Source organism: Filicampus tigris, chromosome 2, assembly GCF_054856515.1.
Source record: "Filicampus tigris isolate MCC_2025a chromosome 2, RoL_Ftig_1.0, whole genome shotgun sequence".
Taxonomy (NCBI): Eukaryota; Metazoa; Chordata; class Actinopteri; order Syngnathiformes; family Syngnathidae; genus Filicampus; species Filicampus tigris.
In genome coordinates this window covers 35,030,253-35,052,715 of record NC_141218.1, presented here as the reverse complement: position 1 = coordinate 35,052,715, position 22,463 = coordinate 35,030,253, and the positions used below count along the sequence as shown (strand labels likewise).

Sequence of the window (22,463 nt, the reverse complement as noted above, 5' to 3'; positions counted from 1 at the left end):
GCAAGACAAAAAAAAATCCTCAGGTGTATAATGGTTTATTTTGGTCTAAAGGTCGAGTACATGTAAGGTTATAGTAGCAGCGTTTAAAACTTGGGGTAGACAGTTAATACTGACTACTTGATTGTTTGACATGCTATTGTCATGGCGAATTAATGGCAGCATTTATGATACTTTTGATCACGTTTGAATCAACTAGAAGCAATTGCCACAATGAATACAATTCACTACGTGCTTTTGAAGCTCTTTCCAATGATGCTAATGACACAACGCACCAAATAACACACACCATTAAATCATTTCAATCAACTGTTTAATGTTGTAGATAAGCAATATTGCTGTGTAAATCAAAATGGGAATAATGCAAAATTTCTCAAAGGACTTTCTTTTTGCTATTTGCATAAACTAGTGTTTCAGTAACAACCCCCATTCTTACAGAAGATCAAAAGTAGAAAAAAATAAACTTGCATAAAACAAACTGATGAAAGAAAACAATAGATTTTGGTCATTGTAATGCACCAGACTTAAAAAGAAAAGGCTACAATGTATCAGTGGGCAAGACCCCGAAGAGCTACAGGCCCCCAAGGCTGTAGGATCCACATCCTCTGGCGCGTGTGAATTATTAATAACATCATTGGCAAAAAAAAATAAAAAATCAGGCACCCAAGATTGATGTAATATTACAGTTACAAGGGTCAGGAGGCACTTGGTCCATCCAGCGGGGAGCACTGCTTTGTATGAACACCCGACAGGTCAGGACCACTGTGAGTCCTCTCGCTCATTTCTCTCAACACCTGCTTAGTCCTAAGGGAAATGCACGCACATACGCACTCGCTGACAAATACTGCATGTGAGCTGTTGGAAATGTGAAAATAAGAAGTTAAACACAAATGTGATGCAATCGGCAAACAGTCTGCGCCAACAGAATGACACAAGGGGAGAGAGGAAGTCAAGATGTTTAAGTGAACCAATTAAGACAACTGCCTTTGTGTACTGACAGTTTACTTGGCTTGAGGCACGAGTACAAACGTACATTATTTGTACATGGTGTGGTTGCTGCCTTCAATACTTGCATGGTCACATTGTCTTCTTTATGGAAGTTAACAGAAGAGAAGAGAAAAGGCAAAGGTCTTGCAGGCACTCTGGGTTGTACTTGGGAGGGGGGGAAAAAGAACTTTCCCCAAGTATTGATTATCTTCTTCAAATGCGACGTGATTCTACTCTTCATTAGAAGTAATTTATATATGTACAGCAACACGAAGAGCCATCACATTGTAGCAATGAGAAAGGATGGTGTGGCTGTGGAAAACGGCTTTTGCAGCCAAGAGTGATCAGGCTTGTGGAGAGAAGGTAACAATGAGCTCTTAATTCAAATCACCTTTGTGAGGATGACGCAACTGTTGACATTGTTACCACCTGACTCACTCACTCGCTCGCTGCAGATTAAAGTTCTTTCTATCTTACACGAAAGAGACGTCGATTTCTATTTACAGGCTAAAGGAAGACAGACGACAAAATGAGAGGTAACTTGATATATTAGAGCGTTAAAATGGCTGATCATCTTCTCCAAACGCGTCATTCGATAGCAGGCATCTCAAAAAGTGATGCATCTATCGATATATATGTATATACATTTTTGCTATTCTGCTGATTCCGTTTGATTGAGGTTATAAAAGCAAACACACCTGACATTCATGACCAGCAAGGCACACAATTTACAGTAGCCGTCTGAAGACCGCACCGATCATTGGTTCAAACTACATACGCACGCACACGCATCCATGAAGATCCGCTTCACTACACAGCATTATTCGTTTAAAAGAAAAGAGATTGCAGAGTGTTGGTATTGTGAGAGTTGACATTATTCAAGTACTCTTTGTTTGAAGCTCGGGACAATCCTTCACCAGTGACCCCTTGGCTCATCTCTGCTCTTCTTCATCACTTCCCAAAGTTACCAAAGTCAGCAAAGGTGTCATGTTTGGACTGCTGAACCATTGCCGGGTTCATTCCCATTCCCATGGCAGCGGGCATCGTCATTGTCACCCCTCCCATGTGCATGCCCATCCCCATGCCCATTCCCATCATGCCCTGGTTGGAAGCCATCGACATCCCCATCATTGGCTGGTTGGGGGGCATCCCCATGGCCATCATGCCAGGGGTGGGTGCCATTGCCATTCCAGAACTGGGGTGCATCATCGTATTGACAGGCGCTCTGACTGCTGAGGGTCCAAGGTTCATTGTCGAAAATCCCTGTGACAGCATGCTGGCGCTGGCCTGGCTGCCTGCAATGGAATCAAGAAGTTACATTTAAGGGCGCTCTTTCAGGGTTCCATTTTATCTTGGTCGCGTTGGAAAGCAAATTGTTAGCCGTGAATCCTTCAGCATGACTCAATGCTGGCCACCAAGTTCATTTGCTTGCATTGTTCATCAGTAAGAAAAATACATCAAACCTCCAGAAATTCAACTAACATTTTCATTGAAAGAAATAAGCGTCGGTGGGTTCCTTAAAGGCACAATATAAATGGAGGATATTATTACAAATATCACCATATTGTACGGAACCTCAGCTCAGCAAGAACCGCTGGACGCCGGTTCAGTAAGCATCAAGGGAATCACTGAATTTGCGGCGTATTGCCTTATTTCCTTTGCTTTGTGGCAACACGTTATTCAAAGTAAGGGATTTACTGGAAGACAGGCAACATTCAAAGCAGTAAGATGTCAACATAAGATCCGCATATTCCTTTCAAAACTAGGTGTGTTGTTTTGAAATGTTATCATGCAATGTTCCCTCTAAGATGCGAGCGCACGCAATAGCGCATGGTTCTCACCCCCTCAGCGCACAGCAAATGTATATACGGCACATAAAAATTAAAAACCAGAGCTGTATTGACATTTCGCATTTTTATATTGCCGTCATACAAAGAATTGAAAAGTTGATTTGGCTCATGTGGTTGAGCACACTTTGATGGCTCAGGGCCGTAGCTACAGGGGCATCGGCCGATCTCACTCATGCGTGATCGGTATCGGTGTCATCCCTACTTTGAATATTAATGTTCATCATCATCTAATCTAAAGAGTGTGAATTTGAGAAAATGATCAGTTTTGGACAGGTGTTTTTGGCTGTCATGTGCATTTCTGATGTTGCTCACCGTGGTCCAAGGAAGCCTCGGGGAATGTGTGTGAATGCTCAGACAGAAAATTCACAAACAAATGGAAAATTAGAGGGAACATTATTGTCATGTATTGACAATTGATTGGTTGAATTCAAATACAAACTTCCTCCACTAGTTTGGCAGTTAAATCTCTTTCACACTGGCCATTGTAGCAGTCATCTTTTTCCCGCCTTGCTGTCCAGTGTTTTGAGCACCGCTTCGGGATTGCTGGGTTGCGTCGACCCAGAAATTTGCCATTCTATCTCCGCGTGTCACGCGGCTGTAACACAGATGATCTGATTAACAGGGTGGCGCAAGTAAACGGCTGATCGGAATAGATCAGGTCACATGTAAACCGGTGACCAGAGAGCTTCATTCGGAATGAAATCATTCAAGTCTCCAAGTAAACCAGGCTATTGTTTGTACATTTTGCTAATAGCAGGGGTTACATATTTGTACACGTGTCTGACCCTTAAGAATGTCAAAATGTTATTTTTGTTTCTCTCTCCATCTCTGGAAGGGATTAGAGGTTCCGCTGTTGATAAATCCAATTAATTACAAGCCTGGTTGTTTGCTGCCACATTCATTAGGACAACATTGCCAAAACAGTGCCAGATTGACAAAATTCTTAATGATTCTGAATGATTGATTATTTATGAGCATCTTCCTAGTTAACCTACTTGTGAGTGCATAAGCCTTTCATGTTGAGGTTGAACCATGTGGTTCCGCCGACAAAGATGCAAATTAATTCCTTGTTGAATGCAAGACCATGCTGCACTGTATTATTGACGGGGGGGGGGGGGGGTGTTTTAAAAGCAGCTAGGTCACAGAGTTAGAATTCATGCAAGGGACGTCTTCCTGTTACCTTGTTGAAGTGTGTTGAGGGTGGGTTGACTCTGCTTGGGCGCCTGCATGCCGGGTCCCAGCAAGTCGAGGCTGATGTTTACCGAGTGGTCTGACCAGGTGGAAGGGAGCGACGCTTTGGCTGCAGCACCCTGAGAAACGACTCCCTGCTGAGCAGTCTGCGGTTGGAGAGGCGCCCCAATGTTCTGTAGGGGCTGGCAAAGGCATAAATCAAAATGGACCTTAAAAGTGCTCTGCCAAGACCTTTGTAATAAATAAATAAATATGAGCTTTTTACAATACTGAGGAAATCTTGATACTATGTAAGCAAGAGTAATATGTTACAAGTCTTTAGTTATTTTTCTTTGTCCTTGGCAGAGAAAGTAATATTCATATTAACTCATTCACTGCCAGACATTTTCAGACACTCTTTTACCCTAATGTTTGAAAACATTTGAAAAAATATAAAGAAATTCCTGGGATTGAATGTGTGAAAAGACGAGTAAATTTGTCAATGGCAGTGAATGAGTTAAGGGAGAGAAATATTCTATGCCACAATCACAGTAATATATGCTACAGCAGTGTTTTTCAAACTTTTTGGAGTCAAGGCACATTTATTTCATTGAAAAAAATCCCGCGGCACATCACCAGCTGAAATTGTGGGGAAAAAATCTTATTTTAGCAATATAAGCGTTATATTGTTTATGTGAACATTTTTTTAACATTGAAGAAAGACGTTATAGTATAACGTCTTGAATAAGAATTAAATAAACACAAAGAAAAAAGTATTTTATAATGTTTCATATTGATACTTTGTGTGAAACATGGGCCTGTGTGGGTAAACATAAGTCACTAATTCGCTTGTCTCTAAACAAAGACAATTAGCTATCTGCTGCTGCTGCTACCTGCTGGTATGGAAGAGTACTACAATGTAATAAAGACAGGATTACGCTGCCAGGCGCTACACCGCACAGGCACACAAATTAAATCATTTCCCACGGCACACCTGACAATATCTCGCGGCACACTGGCACACAGTTTGAAAAACTAACAGTACTAACAGATGACGAAGAGCTGTAGGTCTGAGGTCTGATCTTAATTAATTTGAAAGGAGTGGTGGTTGTCTCCTTTTGTTTAAAGGGGAAGGCCGCTCCAAAAATGTCTTTAAGTAATATATTCTATTTGGCCCCAGGAGTCTAAACATGGTATTGTAATGAATATTGCATTTGTGGAATATGAATTTAGCAGGGGCGGCACGGTGGTCGACTGGTTCGCACGTCCACCTCACAGTTCAGAGGTCGTGGGTTCGATCCCGGCCCCGGCCTCCCTGTGTGGAGTTTGCATGTTCTACCCGTGTCTGCGTGGATTTTCTCCGGGTACTCCGGTTTCCTCCCACATTCCAAAAACATGCATGGTAAGTTGATTGGACTCTCTAAATTGCCCCTAGGTGTGATTGTGAGCGCGGATGTTTGTCTTTGTGTGCCCTGCGATTGGCTGGCAACCAATTCAGGGTGTCCCCCGCCTACGGCCCGAAAACTGCTGGGATAGGCTCCAGCACGCCCGCGACCCTTGTGAGGATAAGCGGTATAGAGGATGGATGGATGGATGGAATTTAGCAGGTAAATCTACTCGTTTTTATCCATCTCAGGCAGCCTTGCTGTCAACTGAAAATGACATCACAGTAGCTCCGTTTTCTGAGTTTGGTCATGTGACGTTCACAAGCTGAGCCATGACTGGCTACTTGGTTACCTGACCCTGAGCAACTGTGACATCATTTTCAGTCGACAGCAAGTTTCGAAATGGCCGCCCCCTGAGATGGATAAAAACGGGTGGATTTTGCTGCTTAATTCATATTCCACAAACACAATATTAATCCGAATGCCGTGTTTAGACTACTGGCGTGTATAGAACATATTACTGTAAAGAACATTATTGAGTTGACTTCCCCTCTAAGTAGGTCAAGGACCTGTTTAAAAGAACCACAGCTGACAGCCACAAACATATGTAGCATTTTTAAACACCGTGTAAAGCCAGTTGTCCAAATTTGTGGGAGCGCGGCTAAAAACAGTTCCTGGCATGAATCGGCACACCCCCAATATAGAAGTACAGAGCGCCCTCATTTCATCTGTGGCCGCCGCAGTTGGAAGTTACTTAGCAATAATAAATTGGCATTTTCTCATACTCCAGCGTGCAGTTTGTTTAGGAAGCTATGCAAAAGAAACCCATCTTTCCTAAAGTTTTATGTGTTTTGTGTTGTTTGGCTTGCTCGTCTCCGTTGAAAGTATGCACGCGTGGTGCGATGTGTAAGTTGGTGGAGAACGCTGGGAGCTAGCAGCTACCTAGCATGTTAGTTCGCTTTCTTTCTCGCAGACCGACGGCGGGGCCGTCCAATTCGCCACCACCTCGCTCCGTGTGCCGTGCGGCGGTCCACGCAAAATATACCACAGGTGTCTAAGCCAAGGCCCGGGGGCCAGATCCAGCCCACAAGCTCATTTTATGTGGCCCGCGAAGGCAAATCATGTGCGTCAACTTCACGTTTCTTGCAAATTGTTTTCACTTTTAACAACACTGAGATATGAGATACTGCAATGTGTTATTTGTTACCAATCCTCCCCTTCAAAATAAATTGAAAAATAATTGAACAATTACTTCCGGCTTCTAATTTTGAAACTCGCTATCCATCAATTTGTTGTGTATGTGTCATCATATAAGGCGATCATACATTTATTTATATGGGAACACAGTCATAACGGCGCTCTGAGGGACACCATAACTACGATGTGGCCCCCGACAAAAAATGAGTTTGACACCGCTGACATAGACAATTCAGGGAAAGTAAATTGTTTATTACACTAGTTGATAGCTAGCTCCTGAGCTAACAGGCTTATGGATGCCGCCACCACTTTACAGGATCTTTGAATGTAGTTTTTTGTATCTCAAACCTGGTGTTCTTATTCTTTGTCAGTAGTTAGAAGACTGCAGGGTTTAAAGCGGGTGTCCCGTTTACCCTATCATCGAGGTTGGCGTCTACATTTCAATGACGAGACATGACTTTATCACACACACGTGTGCCTTGACTAATGTGCCCAAAAAGCAGCATGTAACATAATTGCACAAGAGCTTTCTTGTTCTATAATGAGTGGTGACAAACATTTCAAAATGCCAATTTTATATCGCAAAACATTCATCATTACTTTTAACATCGGAAATACACTCAGCATATTGCTTAAAGGGGCAGTTCCCCAAGTGTCTTAAAAATGTGTAATGTCTGCGACATTGTGATTGTACTATTATTGTCCTGCAATTCAAAGTTTCAAACTATCCAAGAATCAAGAAGTATAACATAATTTTCGCCTCACTGAAAATGGGCTGTTTTTGTGGGGGAGATGCTGTCTCATTCAAATGAGCCGCTGCTTACACCTTCCCCGTACAGTGTCGAGTATGGCTTTTGTTATCGGGGCATGAGAGCAAAGCTAAGGCGTAGCACGAAACGAGTGTCTACTTGCTCTCAAGCGTCCCAGAGCCTGATTAGAAAAACAAGCCCCCCATAGAGAGAATTTCAAAATGTATTTTCACTTGTGGAAGCAGCACTTCTTCACCAAGCCGGCTAATTATACTTGTCAACTTGTGCACGGGTCAGTGTGTGTGACACAACAAATCATGATTCAAGTATGTGCTGGTTATCAAAAACCAATACTGATACCACTGTTGGAAAAAGCTTATCTTTGCCAGCAATGTTTACTTATTGGCTTTGACATGACAACTTCAGTGGAGCCATCACTTGAAAAAGGGTTATTTTTGCCCAGTTTAGCTGCCGAGCCACATTTGGAAAAAACTGTGTAAATGTGACTTTACAATTCTGCAAAATTCCTAACATCATGGTTACAGACATTTTTTTTGTAACGGGCTGCCGCCTAACAAAATATTTATTTGGTTGTATAATTTGACACTTGATCTGTGGGCACTCCGCAAACCCAACTAGTTGTACACAAGCAATGAAAAGTTTAAAAAAAAAAAAAAGTATATTCCCCCCGACATAGAGGAAAGGCATTTTGTGTGTGTGGGTGTGTTTTTTTTAAGTGCTAACAGTTTCAATATTATTTAGTAAAAAGTATTTGGAGTGTTGATGTTTTTTCTAAATTTGATGTATTTACCTTAATTTCAAGGCATGAATACATTTTCTCACACCCTATTTACTTCATTGTAGGTACACTTTGTACTAGACATAATTATCACCTTTGATCATATGACTGTGTTGAAGTAATTATGTCTTTTGTTTCTTCACTGTCATGTTCTCTTGATCATGTTCTGTCCTTTCTTTTTGGAGTTGGGAAAAAAATACTTATTGGCAAAATGATGAGTCTCCAGAGGCAACATTGTTTTAGCAATTTCGACAGCAGATGTCACAAAAAGTCATGTCTCCTGTCCTAGTATTTAATGCCGAATAACAGTTATCCCTGCTTAGGTTTTGCAATAGCTAATTTAAACGTACAACGCCAAACTCCACAAAGAAGTGAGAGAAAAGGTTTTCTGTTTCAAAATTAGCTTCCGAAGTCAATATGTTGTATGTTGTCTGTTTGATTACGTCAAACCTGTGAGTATCCATTAGCTCATTTCATTTTAAGTTTTCTTTTTTCTTTTTAAAGAAAGAAAAAAAACATTCACAAAAGGCTTTATTTTCACGAGGTTATAAATAAAGAGTGTATTTATCAGCTTATATGGCGATTCTAGCACAAATGTTATGGAGTGACGCTTTCTTTGGTAAAGTACTGTGATTGAGTATTGCATATTCTCTACAACGTATGCTCTCTAGTCCCTTTTGAATCGTACACGTCATATCAGCCATGCAACATTAAATGATCATATCAGCACTCCAAACCGAAAATGTCAGCATGAAACTGATGTCATGTAATTCGAAGCATATTGATAAATTATGAAGAATGGATGCATTGGCGTATGAGTGCAACCATGCATACCTGTGACCTCGACTGAGGCAGGCCTGTGGTGCTCATGCTCTGTGAGCTATTCATGCTGAAGTTGAGGCTCTGAGACGAAGTAAATGTCTGAGTCGGCCCCATCAAGTCAAACAGATCTGCCGAGGACGAAGTGGGGCCCGCAGCGGCGACTGGGGCCGGGGCAAGAGAAGGACCGGCTCTCATGGCTCCAAAAAGGTCACTTCCACTGGTGTCTACAGGCTGAGCAGATGCTGGCATCTGGCCACCAGGGAATGCATTCCACTCTCCAAAGTCTGCGTTGTTGCTGGAGACCGGTGCAGCTGCAGGACGAAAGAGCAACAATTAAAAAAGTCATTTGTGGGAAGTTTGCTGTGATATTGATATAAATGGAGTATAAATAACTGTCACATTCTACAAAGAAATCAGACCTGTCCTGGCAAATCAACAGTTGAGTGTGAGTCGGCTCAGTCCATTTTTATGGATGGGATTCTCAGTGATAACTGATGCCCCATTTTAAAATTTAATGGAATTGATTCTGCTTGTTGTCTCTCCGTCTCAACTTCCGCTCCACCCCCATCCACCCCCACCCTGTCTTCCTCCGTCCCTGTCTCCTTGTCATCCATAACTGGAGCTGATGTGTGTCTGTTCTTGTTATGCAGAGCAGGTAGCATGCGCCATATGGCCAGCTTTCCTTCTGAATATTCTAGCAGCATGCCGGGGTAGCTACAATGGCACAACGCACACTTAAAAGAAAGCCTTGAATCCTACCAGATCCAGCGGAAAGGCCGGCAGAAGCAGCAGGTGAAGAGAAGTCGGCAAATCCACTCATCAAGTCTGCAATGAGAAAGTCATAAAGACGTCCATTTGAGAGAAGAGCTCCAGGTGCTCAGCTGACAGTTGGCATTCCTTCAGTGTGTTCAGGAGTGTTGGGCAGAAAGGAGGGGTGGTGACATCTGTTCAGTCCTCCCGCCCTCTTCACTCACCAGGGACTACTCCCCAAAACATCTGGTGCACTTAGTTCCTATACATTAGCCCCCTCCTACAACTGTCCCGAAAATCTGACGCTAGCGCCAGCAGATGCACGTTGTGACAAGTGCGCAACTGTCGGTTTGAAGCAAGCTATCTTGACAGTGAGCTTGTTAGGCCATCAGATCGGCATTTCCTATTGCCTGGAAAAGCCAGGTGCACAGACTCAACAAATCAACTTCATTGTATGGACCTGGATTGATTTTGTGGCACACAAAGGCTAGGTAATGATAAAGGCATTTCATTATTATGCGGGGAAGCTTTGCGTAATCTGATGGAGATTATTTGTTGTAAATCACTGTGATGGTTTCAGGTGCAATTTGCATCCTGAACAGCCACCTGTAGAGGCTTGAATCTTTCAGTCCTACATCGCATGGAGAGAAATCTGTCACTGCGACTGCTTCTCTGAGCCGCCACAGTGTCATGCAGAGGATGGACTTCATCACCATCCTCATTTCACTCTCCACCAATACTCCTACAGAGTCCACCTTCCTCCCCTGCTGCCTTCTTACAAGTACAAGAGTGAGGGTTGACAATGTAAGTATTTCACAATGCCGTGTCAAGAACGTGAATTACTTCACGTGGAGTTCATCGTGAGCGAAGAATATAGATAGCTGAATGCATTGTTTACGTTTTTATAATCCGCCCCGGGCCAATAGCTTTCCGGTTGGATTTTTCTAAGCATGAGAAATAGTACTACCGCCGCCAATGGTATGGAAGGGTATTACATCTCACGCGTGCGTAGAAGGTACTTTCATGGTCAGCGTTGCGGTCTGTCATTGCGGTGAATTTTTCCAGCACGACGTGCCACAGCGGGTAAGAGTCACTCACAGTTGGCCAACGTCGGATTGCTTTACCTAGGCCTTTATCGAGACGGCGCCCTTCCCTAACTAACTTGACCACAGCTATTTTTTGGACACACCCTACAAACAGCATGTACATTTTTTTTTTTTTTTTTTAATTGGTGCGTCAGTGGTGACAACAGCGCCAGACACAACTAGCTAAACTAACACCAATATTACCCAATAAAACCCAGTTTAAAAAAAAAAACGGCAAATTATACCAGTGGAAGGAGGTTGTGAAGGTGTTGAGTCCACCATTAATAGGTCAACTAGTCCACTACTCGAGGGCTGTGTTGCTGCTGATTGTGGCTGCAATAGAGAATACAGATAGATCAGAAAAGGGGCATATGCTACTTACAGCCAGATAAAGTTTATCTGATGTGGATTCACACACAACCTGTTTGGTGGTAGCGTTTGGGCTCTTGTCTCCTGTGTACTGGGCTGCCGCCCCCAAGTCCACTTTTTTCGATGGGACGCCTCCCCTCTTCCGGGTGGCCGTAGTCTCCGTTGCCTGGACTATTTGTACACTCTTGGTGGTAACGGTCTCTTCTTCATCTTTGAACTCTTTGCCCGATTTGCCATTCTGAGACGAGCGGCCTCGGTCCTCCTCGTTGTCACTGATCAAGGAGAAATGAACAGATGACAGAAAGCCTAATGCTCTCTGCTTGAGATATCTTCATATTTTGAACACTGTACTGAAGTCTGTTAGCCCTTATGCAAGTGATGACATACAAAACCCTCGAGGTGGCAGAAGATATCAATCTTGGGCTACAGGTATTTGTTTTTTTGGCCACGCGCCTGCTGAATGTGCGCAGTGATTGACAAGTATAAATCGGTGCCGAAGTGCAAGTGAAAACCCAGTTGATACAGTGTCAAGCCTGCCACTTGAGCGCAACTAGTAACTAGCAAGTTCCTAGCTCTTCTCCTGGTCATCTTGGTAACGCAAAGCTGCACTTGTCTTGTTACGCCGCATTAGAGGGAGGCAGAGTGAGGAGGGGCTCATTTGTATGAGGTATGATTACCCCCTCAAACAAGCTGATTTCAACATGGCTCTGCAAACATGGGTGGGAAGTGTGCTGTAATTCCTGTCCTTGGGGTAGTTTAACAAAAGCATGTGCCAATTTTGCTCCTACACAACACTTGGGAACTGTTTAAATTTGGTGAAAATTAGCACAATACATCTCCTTTGAACACATTACAAAATTTAAGTCCCTTCATTCTTCATTGTAAATATTTGTTCTTTTATGGTCTGACTTCTCATCAGCATTTATTTATCTACCGGTGTGTGAACCTTCAATGAGGTCAAATTCTTATCACTAACAACACTTCAGTTGCAACAGTTTGTGCAGAGGGATTGAAGCTTTCTTCAATCAAATGTAACACTTGGCTTTATTTTGTACCATCAGAAAAATTCGAGTATTTTACATGCTACTCGGCATTCCTCGAGAATTCTACTGTGAAGTTTTAACTCGCCACGGTTGGTGTTTTCATATTTAAAGATAAAGAAAAACACCATAATCACTACTCGATTTTTAACAAACATTTTAAAAAATATATAACTTGCTACTGCTAAATGAAGTTATGCATTGTTGTTTTTCTTGATAAAACATAGGACACATCACAGGATCATAGTTTAGTATTTGATACTTGTATGCTTAATGTGTTTTTCCTTATTCATTCAAGTGACTTGCAGTGGAGACAACTGATGGGACAAGCCAAAAGTCACAATTTCTATATAGCTGATCTCCTTCCAATATACTGTATACTTATGCTGTGCAACGATATGACCACTGCGTGACACTTTGGAAAAAAAAATGTAAAAATATAAAGACATACACAGTTCTCACCCCCCTTGTTGAAAAACAAGCCTAGTTCCCACTATTGCAAGATAATGACTAACCACATTAGACTAAATATGGACTGCCAAAAATAAAACAAGGCAACATAACGGATGACAGAATCTTAATTTCATTCATCCTCAAATTGTGATTTACATTTTCTAACTGGTGACGTGTTAAAATGGTCAGCCGTTTAATGCTCCCGATATATTATTAAAATTAAAGATATTCAAACAGTAGAGTCGTGTACACTATTGTGGGAAATTGAAATGCTTAGAAATAATAATAGTGAGAAGAATTTATAGATAATTTTTTTCAGAGTTTTCAAGACATTTTAAATTAGCCTTACTATAGTGAATGGTGTGTGGGCATCCATAGATATATTTGGTAATTGTTGGTATTTGGGACATTGCCACTCACTCCCCCTACCTGAAACGGTCTGGTGAGTCATCTCTGTCCTTCTTCCTAAACTTATTGATGGTATCGTCAATCGTGCTTCCAATCTTGTCGCTGATCTCTCCCAACTTATCGCTGAAAGGGAACTGCCCTTTGTTACTCTCCCAGTCATCATCCCACCGGTGATGTGTTTCACTGGAGTCATACCTGTCCCCCGCTGGAGGAAAGAAAGCGCAGCAGGAAGTTTAGGTGAAATCATTGTTTTTTTTTTTTTTTTTTTGTGGAAGGGACTGAGATTAGTTTAGATTTGCCAAGAATGCACTTACAGTAACCTCGATATCCTCTACTGTCAGAAGACACACCAACATATTTATCTTTATTTTTCTTGGCTTTTTTCCGCTCTTCCCTCAGCCTTTCATCATCCTGGACAAACTCCACCATCTCCTTCACCTTCTGGCGCACATTCACTCCTTGGTCCTTCCCATGTTCATCTAGGAAGAGTACATATATGCAGCATCACAACATGGATTGATTGGAAAAAATGCTACTTTGTAGTGCTGATGTGCATACACTGATAGCTCTATATATAACCATTGGTGAGCAGAAAATGGATGCTCTTGCACCTTAAATACACACACGGCTGAAAATAATGAAAGCAGCTTTAGGGGACTGTGTGTGTGCGTGTGTGCGTGCGCGTGGAATTGTGGAATAAGCAGAGCTTTCATCATAGCTCACACTAAAGCTTTTGTTAATTAACATTCTGTTCGAAGAAAGCCTCTCATTATCAAAGCAGAACTTAAGAATTAAAGTGACAATGAGTTGTGGTGGCTTGACATGCTACCGTATGCACGCCTCTTCCAAACTGCAAAGGGAACTATTGAGTAAACTTGAAGTGCGGGGGGTGGGGGGGGGACCACTTACCAACAAAATGGTAGCTTTCTAATGATCTGAGGTCATAGAGATGTTCTCTGGCACTTGTGACAACCCGCTCTGATCCATTCCTGATCAGATGAGCAAGCAGCAGTAAGGACTGCAAGGCAGGACAGATAAAACTAAGAGTATTAATTCTGAACCTACATATTGCAGTACACAACCCAAAATGATCAAGATGGATTTTTTTTCTGGGCTGGTGCAAACAATTCAATTCACAATTAAAATGTTAAAAATGGCAAACATGCTATTAGTTTCCTTTCTAACCATATCGTAGGTGTGTTAAATGAGTATAATATAATCTTTGCTACATTATTAAATGGGTCTATCATTATGTGCCCATGGGTCTTTGCCCTGATTACCATACTGTATGTATGCAAAGAGTTTGTTGTACATGGCCAGCAGACCTTGTAGACTCTCCTCCAATTCTTCTTGTTATCTCTCAGCATGCGGGTCCACAGCATGTTCATCACCTCTGGGAACTGCTCATACATGAAGGTTGCTCTGAACATTGACACATTTACAGAGGCGAGAAATAGGTAACATATTCAACATTTTATCTGGAATTCATCTAATCCAACATTTTATCTGGCAGGTCTAGTAAAATTGTTACCGGGCAAAATGTTGCATTCACTCAAATGATCTCGTGTAAGATTCTTGCAAGCATAGGATCAATAGTATAGATGGAAATTACGGCCCGACTGCTATTGATTTTTTTAGGCTGATAACGAAAAAAAAAATGGATTAACGGTTATTATTAAATTGTTAAATTATTTTTAAAAACACATAACACCTAAAATAACTTCTTTTTTTGGTCCCCTATTTTTGTAAATTAATAAATTAAATGAAAGTCATAAAATATATTTTGAATAGAACACACAAAATTAATTTGAAAAAGAAATCCATAAAATGAAACATAACTACCCAGTGGCCAGAAAAAGTCCCAAACAACATTGCACACCTTTTTTTCAAGGAATACAGTCAAGTGCAAAGAATGAAATAATATTTAGGAATACCTACCATTTAATGAGAGTTTTAGCAACACAATTTGTCATCTTGTTAAAGGCCCACTTTTATTCAATTGTGGTGTCTTAGTCGTTTTTTTTTTTTACATATTTAAATGATTATCAAATATAAAGCTCAAGTATAACAACCAATACAAATACAACAATCATTCAAGTAAAAGATGAACAAATACAGAGGGAAGGAAAAAATTTGAGGTAGAAAAAATACAACAAATACAAAGAGAGAAAAAGGTTATGCTGCATCATGCCAGGGGCATGTGGGTTTATATAAATACTAGGGCTGTCAAAATTAAAGCATTACTATGGAGATTAATTTAAATTTCATAACGCACTAAAAAAAATTAACTCAGTTAACTCGGTTTTATTTACTTACTGTAGCAGTTGACCTCTGCTCACTGTGCAGCCAAACTTAGAGGAGAGTCACTGTCTCAAAGACTGACATGTATGTAGTTTTACTTCAAAAAAAAGTTGGAGAAATCCAAAATAATTTGCACACTTTGCACAGCCAAATTCAAATACCCTATTAATTGTACATCTTTGTTGTATCGTTCGACTGTTGTATTTTACAGGAAAAAAAATGTATTCAAGGATCAAAGAAAGCTATTAGAAGAGTCTTTGAATTGAAATATACTTCTATTTTTTTTCCACATTAATTCCAAGATTTTACTCAAGTATATAACGGTTCCAAGCTTCGTCAAAAATTGTAGTTGAAAAATACGATTAGTCGCGATTAATTATGGAAGATTTGACGATTAATTAGTTAAACAATTTTATGCGTTTGACAGCACTAATAATTACATTTAAAACATTAGTCACAGTACTTGATTGAAAGAATGTATTGTAAGAAATGAGCACACTGCATCACAATGCATTGAATTATGGAAGTGACAAGGACAGTAACCCTTGCCATGTTTTTGTGTTACCAGTAGTCACTATGTTGTTGTTTTTTTAAACACTTTCAGTTGTGTGTAAAATAGTGACGTTCAAGACAGTCAATTCCGCTGGATGAATTGCAGAAATGGTTGTAAAAAAAAATAAAAAATAGAAAAATAAAAACAAAAATCAAGGTTCATGACTTACCAATTGACAGCCCCATCCAATGACTGTATTTAAATGACACATGTATACCGGTACACATTGCTGGAATTAGGGCTGCTCGATTATTAAAAAATATTAATCACAATTCATTTGGTAATAATTGAAATCACGATTATTGAAATGGTCATTTATGTTTTGGTACAAAACAAGGAAATATTTAAATGTAAAAAATAGAAAGACAAATTTCTTTGAAACACTATAATTATGTAAGTTCCAAAAAAATACGTAAAATTAGTTATTCTAAAAATTTTAAAAGGTTGTAATGGAAATGTCATGGAATTCAAGTATAATTTCCTTGTGTGTAAACAAACAGTGCCTTGGATATAAAAGCATATTTATAATCATTTTTTTACAATTATGCCAATTTTGTAATCGTGGAGTGTAATAATCGTAATTTTAATTCAATTTCGATTAATTGCACAGCCCTAGCTGGAATCAAAGTTATAATATTGTTTACTATGTGTCTATGAGATCACTATTATTTGTGCACAACATTATAAATTGTGAGGGTACAGGGAGGGAAATACAATTGGCCAACATCAGCCAATTTGCCGATGAATCGGCCGATTCATCAGTCGGGCCCTAAAGTACAGTAAATAACAGTGTTTTTAAAACTGTAATAATTTCGATTGATGTGACAGTTTTGATTAATGCATAAAATGGGATGAACTCTGTTTTACTTTAATATACCGTATAACCACAGTGGCGCGGCCATCCTCGCCTAATGTTGAATTTATAGCATGATTGCTAATGCTTACAGACTGATGCAACGTAGCAAAACCTTACTTTTAATGATCACACCTCTTGTCTCAGTCAATATATTAGAGGTGTGAGAAACACACAATTATGCTGTTTCAAAGTAAAATGGACCAGCAAAACAATAGGCACAGCAAACCCTTAACATTGTAGACTGTGAGCTAACCTTGAAATTTCACTCATCAGTTGTCCTGATGGTCCCCAAGGGTCATCATTGGTGGCCTCTCTGACTTTAGACTCCACCTCTGAATAGTTCATTACCACATTAGTTCTGTGGAGGTGAAAAAAACATTAAAAAGGGGAGTGAGAGAGTGAGAAATAAGACACAAATCGTACACATGAAATGTTGGTTAAGTGAAAATTATGTTCCGTATTTAATATCCAAATTACATAATTTCTGTTTAAAGAAGGAGCAAAAAAAGTCATTAATCCCAAACCCACACACTCTTGTTCTTCTAGTCTGGACACTGGGACAAGGGGGCGTTGCTTGGGTGAGCTCTATGGATGAACCCAGTGTCTACCCCCCCAGTGTCTATTCATATAAACTCATTCAGTACCAGATTTTTTTCAGACCCATTGTGAAATGACATAAATATGTCATTGCAAAAGAATGAGTTTTTAATAATAACAATAACAACAACAACAACAACAACATGAAGTTGAACAGGCAAAAGCAAATTGTGTTCGTATAAGCATGAAATGGTCAATGACATTCTACGATACATGGGGATGCTAACACCTGCATCCCTTGTGAAAGCTAAAGAGAAAGAGAGAGAGCGAGGGCAAGAGAGAGAAAGAGAAAGAGCGGGCTCTGGTTTGGTGACATTTAAATAAAGTTAAAATGTAGGTCAGCAGAATATGATTTGGCTTGTCCAACTGTAAATGTAAATACAAAAACAGCAAGGTTGGTAGTGAAGCATGCATAATGTAATTAATGACAGAGGTTCAGCCATCTGTAAAAATACTCTGCCTGTAAAAAATCGTGACGACAATACAAACTGACGCCATGTGTTGCATTGATCCAAAAGATCCCTCAGAACAACATGATGCAACTTCTGTTTATGGTTAGAGTGTGACCTCATTGAACACAAAATGGCACAAAAATGCTGACGAGTATGTAGAGATTAAACCACAAAAGAATAAATGCTTGTAAAAAACAATGTGGGGCCATCTACTGGGGGGGTCCACGATCCTCCATTTTGGAAACTGACAAAAAGTTCAGACAGAGAGGTGACCTCAAAAGTCTTCAGTGAAACTTCAAGAGAGACATCAAAAATAATAAGCAAGACTTGTAAAAATCTCATGAGACATGACCTCAGTGAGCATCGAACACACTCCACACTCCATTTTGCTTTTTCGTGTTTGGGACGTCGACAATGATATTACTGCAAAGTTGTTTATGTGAAGACTAACCTGGAGGCACACGTCCACTTTCACTGCGTCACGTCAATCATGTCATACCAATGAAAGGCAAGTGCACAATTTATTGTTTCAAAGTTTTGCTACACAACAGTAAATTTCCTATTACACGTAACAATGACAGTCAACGTTAGAAAGAATCATCCACACCGACAACTCACTTTCAGCAAGCCTTCCTTTTCGTTCAGTCACATGTCAAAATGTAAGTGGTTTTACTCATTTTTATTGCTCAGCAGTTAACTTCTTTTTACACTTGAGTTTCTTAACTCATTCAATACCAGACTTTTTCAGACCCATTGTGAAATGACATAAATATGTCATTGGGATAGAATGAGTTAAGCTAGTGCCTGTACCGTAAAATATTTATTTTAAAATAGTGATTCAATTATATATAATAGAGGGAGAAACATCCATCCATTATCGATACCGCTTCTCCTCACAAGGGTCGCGGGGCATGCTGGAGCCTATCCCAGCAGTCTTCGGGCAGTAGGCGGGGGACACACCGAATTGGTTGCCAGCCAATCGCAGGGCACACAGAGACAAACAAACATCCGCACTCACAATCACACCTAGGGGCAATTTAGAGAGTCCAATCAACCTACCAAGCATGTTTTTGGAATGTGGGAGGAAACCGGAGGACCCGGAGAAAACCCACGCAAGCATGGGGAGAACATGCAAACTCCTCACGGGGACCCGAAGCCGGGATCGAACCCACGACCTCTGAACTGTGAGGCAGACGTGCTAACCAGTCGATCACCGTGCCGCAAGAGAGAAACATTTTAATTAAAATCAATCAGTAGTACACTGGTATTGCTGAAATGTTTGTGATGGCCTACAAATATATAGAGTTCAGTACTCAATACTGTTCTCATATTCTTCGAGTCAGTTAAGCAACTTTGTTTCTCAAGACTGCAGAATTGTAATTCAAAGAATAGTACAGTAGAACCAAACATTTTACTACTATTAATTAATGAACTTGCAACTGTTCTTCAGCGAAAACATGGTGGGGGCAATGTTTGGATTCAGCACATGCTCACTTGCCTCATGCCACCTCATCATGAGGCCTGAAAGAGCAGCATTGATTTGGTAGTAGTTAAACCGGGACACACCCTTTTCTGTGGTCAGGAAGACAGGCTGGGTCACTACATCCAGCTGCACAGGATTCTAACACTTGGAAGACATAGTGTTCCTTGGAGGAGTAAAAGAAGCCCATGGCAACAAAATAGTAAAATACTGGAGTGTCATCCTTACTAGTATGGCAGGTTTTCTTTTCTACCATAAAAAGTAGTCCATGTTTATCAATGGTTTCCTTGGAAAAACTCGATGGCAATCAATTTCAAGTTCTTTCTGTATGTTCTATCATCAGGATGTATCCTCAGTCACTTTAGGACACTTTACAACATCTTGTATCCTCTAAAGGCCCTGATACACCAAAACGACGTTCAGCAACAGCGACAGACGCTTACCCCCCATTGCGTCCGGCCGGCTGTCGGCACGTCACGCTGGAGGAAAACGCCGCAACGACAGACAGCGACGCTGACCATTAAAGTACCTTCTGCGCATGCATAAGATGTAATACCCTTCCATACCATCGGCGGCAGTGGTCATTATTTCTCATTGTTTAGAAAAATCCAACCGGAAAGATGTTGGCCGGGGGCAGATTATAACAACGTAAACAATGCATTCGGCTATATACTTCGCTCACGATTAATTCCCACGCGAAGTAAACTCTCACGTTCTTGACACGGTATTGTGAAATACTTCCATTATCAACCCTCGCTCTTGTACTTGTAAGAAGATTAAGGCAGCGAAGGCGTGCTCACCGTTTATCCGCATTTGTCACGTCCTGTTGGTGCTCCGCGCGCTGATTTGCTAGCTAACAGCCAATCAGAGTGACCAAATGTCACGACTGGCGACGCCAATTCAACATACCGTACGTAAACGCCCCAAGACGCTTATAGACGCGTTGCCATACTACGACGGTAGTACACCACACCAATCAGACGGCGATTAAAGTAGCCACGACGCTTCACGACCTCCGACGTCGGTTTGGTCTATCGGGGCCTTTAAAGGGGGCACTGAGAAATGATGTGGTGATGCAATGCTTTATCTCTTCACTGGCGCCCATTGCATTGATGTATGATATATGATAAGTGGAAGTTGCGTTACTCACAGTTCTCACAGTGATGCACTATCACATACATTTCCGTCGTGAGTCATAAGTTTGTAGATTCTCATGAGCGCAAGTGTTCTACTATTCACACACCCAGCCATCGCCATTGACATGTACAAACTAAACAAACAAAAGCTAACCAAAGCACGCAGTCATAAACGTGTTACACTAATTATATAACATCACTTTGAATGATGCAGGACACACACTTGATTCTGTGTGTTAATAGTAAATAGTCTTAGTCTGCAAATTCTGACCCCCAAACTGTACAATAATAGATGAATTACTGTGTCTGTCAAGCTACTATAAGATAAACGAAAATCTTGAAATGTAAAAAGAAAACCAAGTTGCTAGAGTTCGAAGCTAGTATATTTACTTCTATCTTGTGCTTAACACACAACTCAACTGACATGAAAATGGACTGACATCTAAGAATCACAGTGTAAAGCGGAATCATTTGCATAGGCTTGTTAAATCATTTCGCTTGCTAACAGCTTGAATTGACCTGATGATACTGAGAAGACAAACGGCTTGTTAGCGGAAATGACTTTTAAAATACGCTGTTGGACACGCTTTTAAAAACATAAAATAATATAAAGAACGTTATAGTACAGTGAATTAGCGTCCCTCCATCTCTTTATCATTTCATCTTGTTTAGTTGTTCTGTTTTCTACGTTCGCAAGTATTATGACTTACTGGGCTAACCCGGAACCTCGTCTACCGTATTTCGTGCCATATTATGTGGAAATGTGTGTTGGAGTGACAAAATTACCTGAATCATTGTGTACAGTCAAAGATTCCCCGATTCGGTCTTGTTCGACATCAGACACAGACGTTCACATACTGTACATTCATACAGTGCATCTTAAGTGAGCGAAACTTAGAACAAGTAACATAACTGCCACGTCGCACAGTGAGTTTGTGCATTTAAATAATATTCTTTCAAACTAGGCGTCGAGCTTGTGCCACAGCAACGTTCTAACTTCATTATCCGAAGCTGTCAAACTAGCTTAGCTGGCTAGCCTGGTCAGTTAGCCACCTAGCCAGTACGCTAAGAAATTAGCATGTCGGCTAACTTTCTTAGCTGCCTTGACCTGTCAGGAGAAACACCAACAACGCACTTAAGTGCCGCGACGCTACAAGCTATCAGCAGAAACTATAGTAACACCTACATATACACACGATATATGTGAAACTATTGGGTGTTCTCTGCGGTCTATGGTTAGCAGCGTACAAGCTAGCTAACTTGTTCGAGCAATGTGACGTCAAAGTTTTTGATACGTGTCTCTTTCAAACAGGTAAACTCCGGTCACAAACAAGGCGAACGATCTGCGAGATACTCACGCTTTGTCAACCAGCTCTCGAACCTTCCACATGTTCAGCATCTTGGCTCTGTGAAAAGAAGCTCACCGCCTCGCTCAAACGCTTTAGTGGAGCCCAACACCGATACCAAACCTTGAAATGGGAAAAGTAAAGTGTCGTTACACCTCTCGTGCAAGACAGGAGGCGCAAACGCACCACCAGGCCGCCGGGAAAGGTTACTGCGGGAAGTCGCTATTTCAAATAGCTTGATGCATTATTGTAAAACAAAAGTACAGACCAACTAACTGACCTCACACAGCATTGAACTTATGAGGCAAAATGTGATCATAAACGCTACATTATCATAGCCTTCCTCATTATTACTGTACTATTACGTTTAGATGACAAATAACCAGAGCAACAGTGAATAAACAATTTTGCCCTTTTAAAATGTGCTTCTGCTTTATTATTATACAACACTCGAGGGGAGGGGAAGTTCAACTCACACTCTATATTTGTGCTGCATACGACACAGACACAGATCACACATGAATTGTAGGCATGCAGTGAGAGGGGCATGCACTGCATGCCATGCAGTGCTGCACATTTTGAATGTTAAAAAGGTAGATATTGCACCTTGTTCAAGAACACCTCAACGGTAGTCAGGAAGCAGCCTAGCATTACTTGAAGCTACAGCGCAACTCTTCATAG

General features: G+C 40.9%; 1 protein-coding gene across 1 annotated transcript; it reads right to left on the bottom strand.

Moving 5' to 3' along the window:
- Positions 1 to 293: 293 nt before the first annotated feature.
- Positions 294 to 22,100, bottom strand: clint1a (clathrin interactor 1a). Its single transcript, XM_086023867.1, has 12 exons — positions 21,795 to 22,100; positions 17,025 to 17,129; positions 14,387 to 14,483; positions 13,971 to 14,079; positions 13,376 to 13,540; positions 13,083 to 13,266; positions 11,213 to 11,432; positions 11,037 to 11,124; positions 9,716 to 9,781; positions 8,969 to 9,267; positions 4,015 to 4,207; positions 294 to 2,279 (listed from the first exon to the last, which is right to left on the bottom strand). Exons 1-12 carry the CDS (start codon positions 21,833 to 21,835, stop codon positions 1,936 to 1,938), a joined length of 1,911 nt encoding a protein of 636 aa, XP_085879993.1. The 5' UTR covers positions 21,836 to 22,100; the 3' UTR covers positions 294 to 1,935.
- Positions 22,101 to 22,463: the final 363 nt, after the last annotated feature.

Bases quoted from the DNA above. Each gene is read 5' to 3' on its own strand.
- clint1a (XM_086023867.1), bottom strand. From the start codon at position 21,835: ATGCTGAACATGTGGAAGGTTCGAGAGCTGGTTGACAAAGC. The intron at 17,130-21,794 runs GTGAGTATCTCG...TCACCTCCACAG, and splicing joins CGAGAGCTGGTTGACAAAGC to AACTAATGTGGTAATGAACT. The intron at 9,782-11,036 runs GTATAATTTGCC...TTCTCATTGCAG, and splicing joins TTCACAACCTCCTTCCACTG to ACTTGATGAGTGGATTTGCC.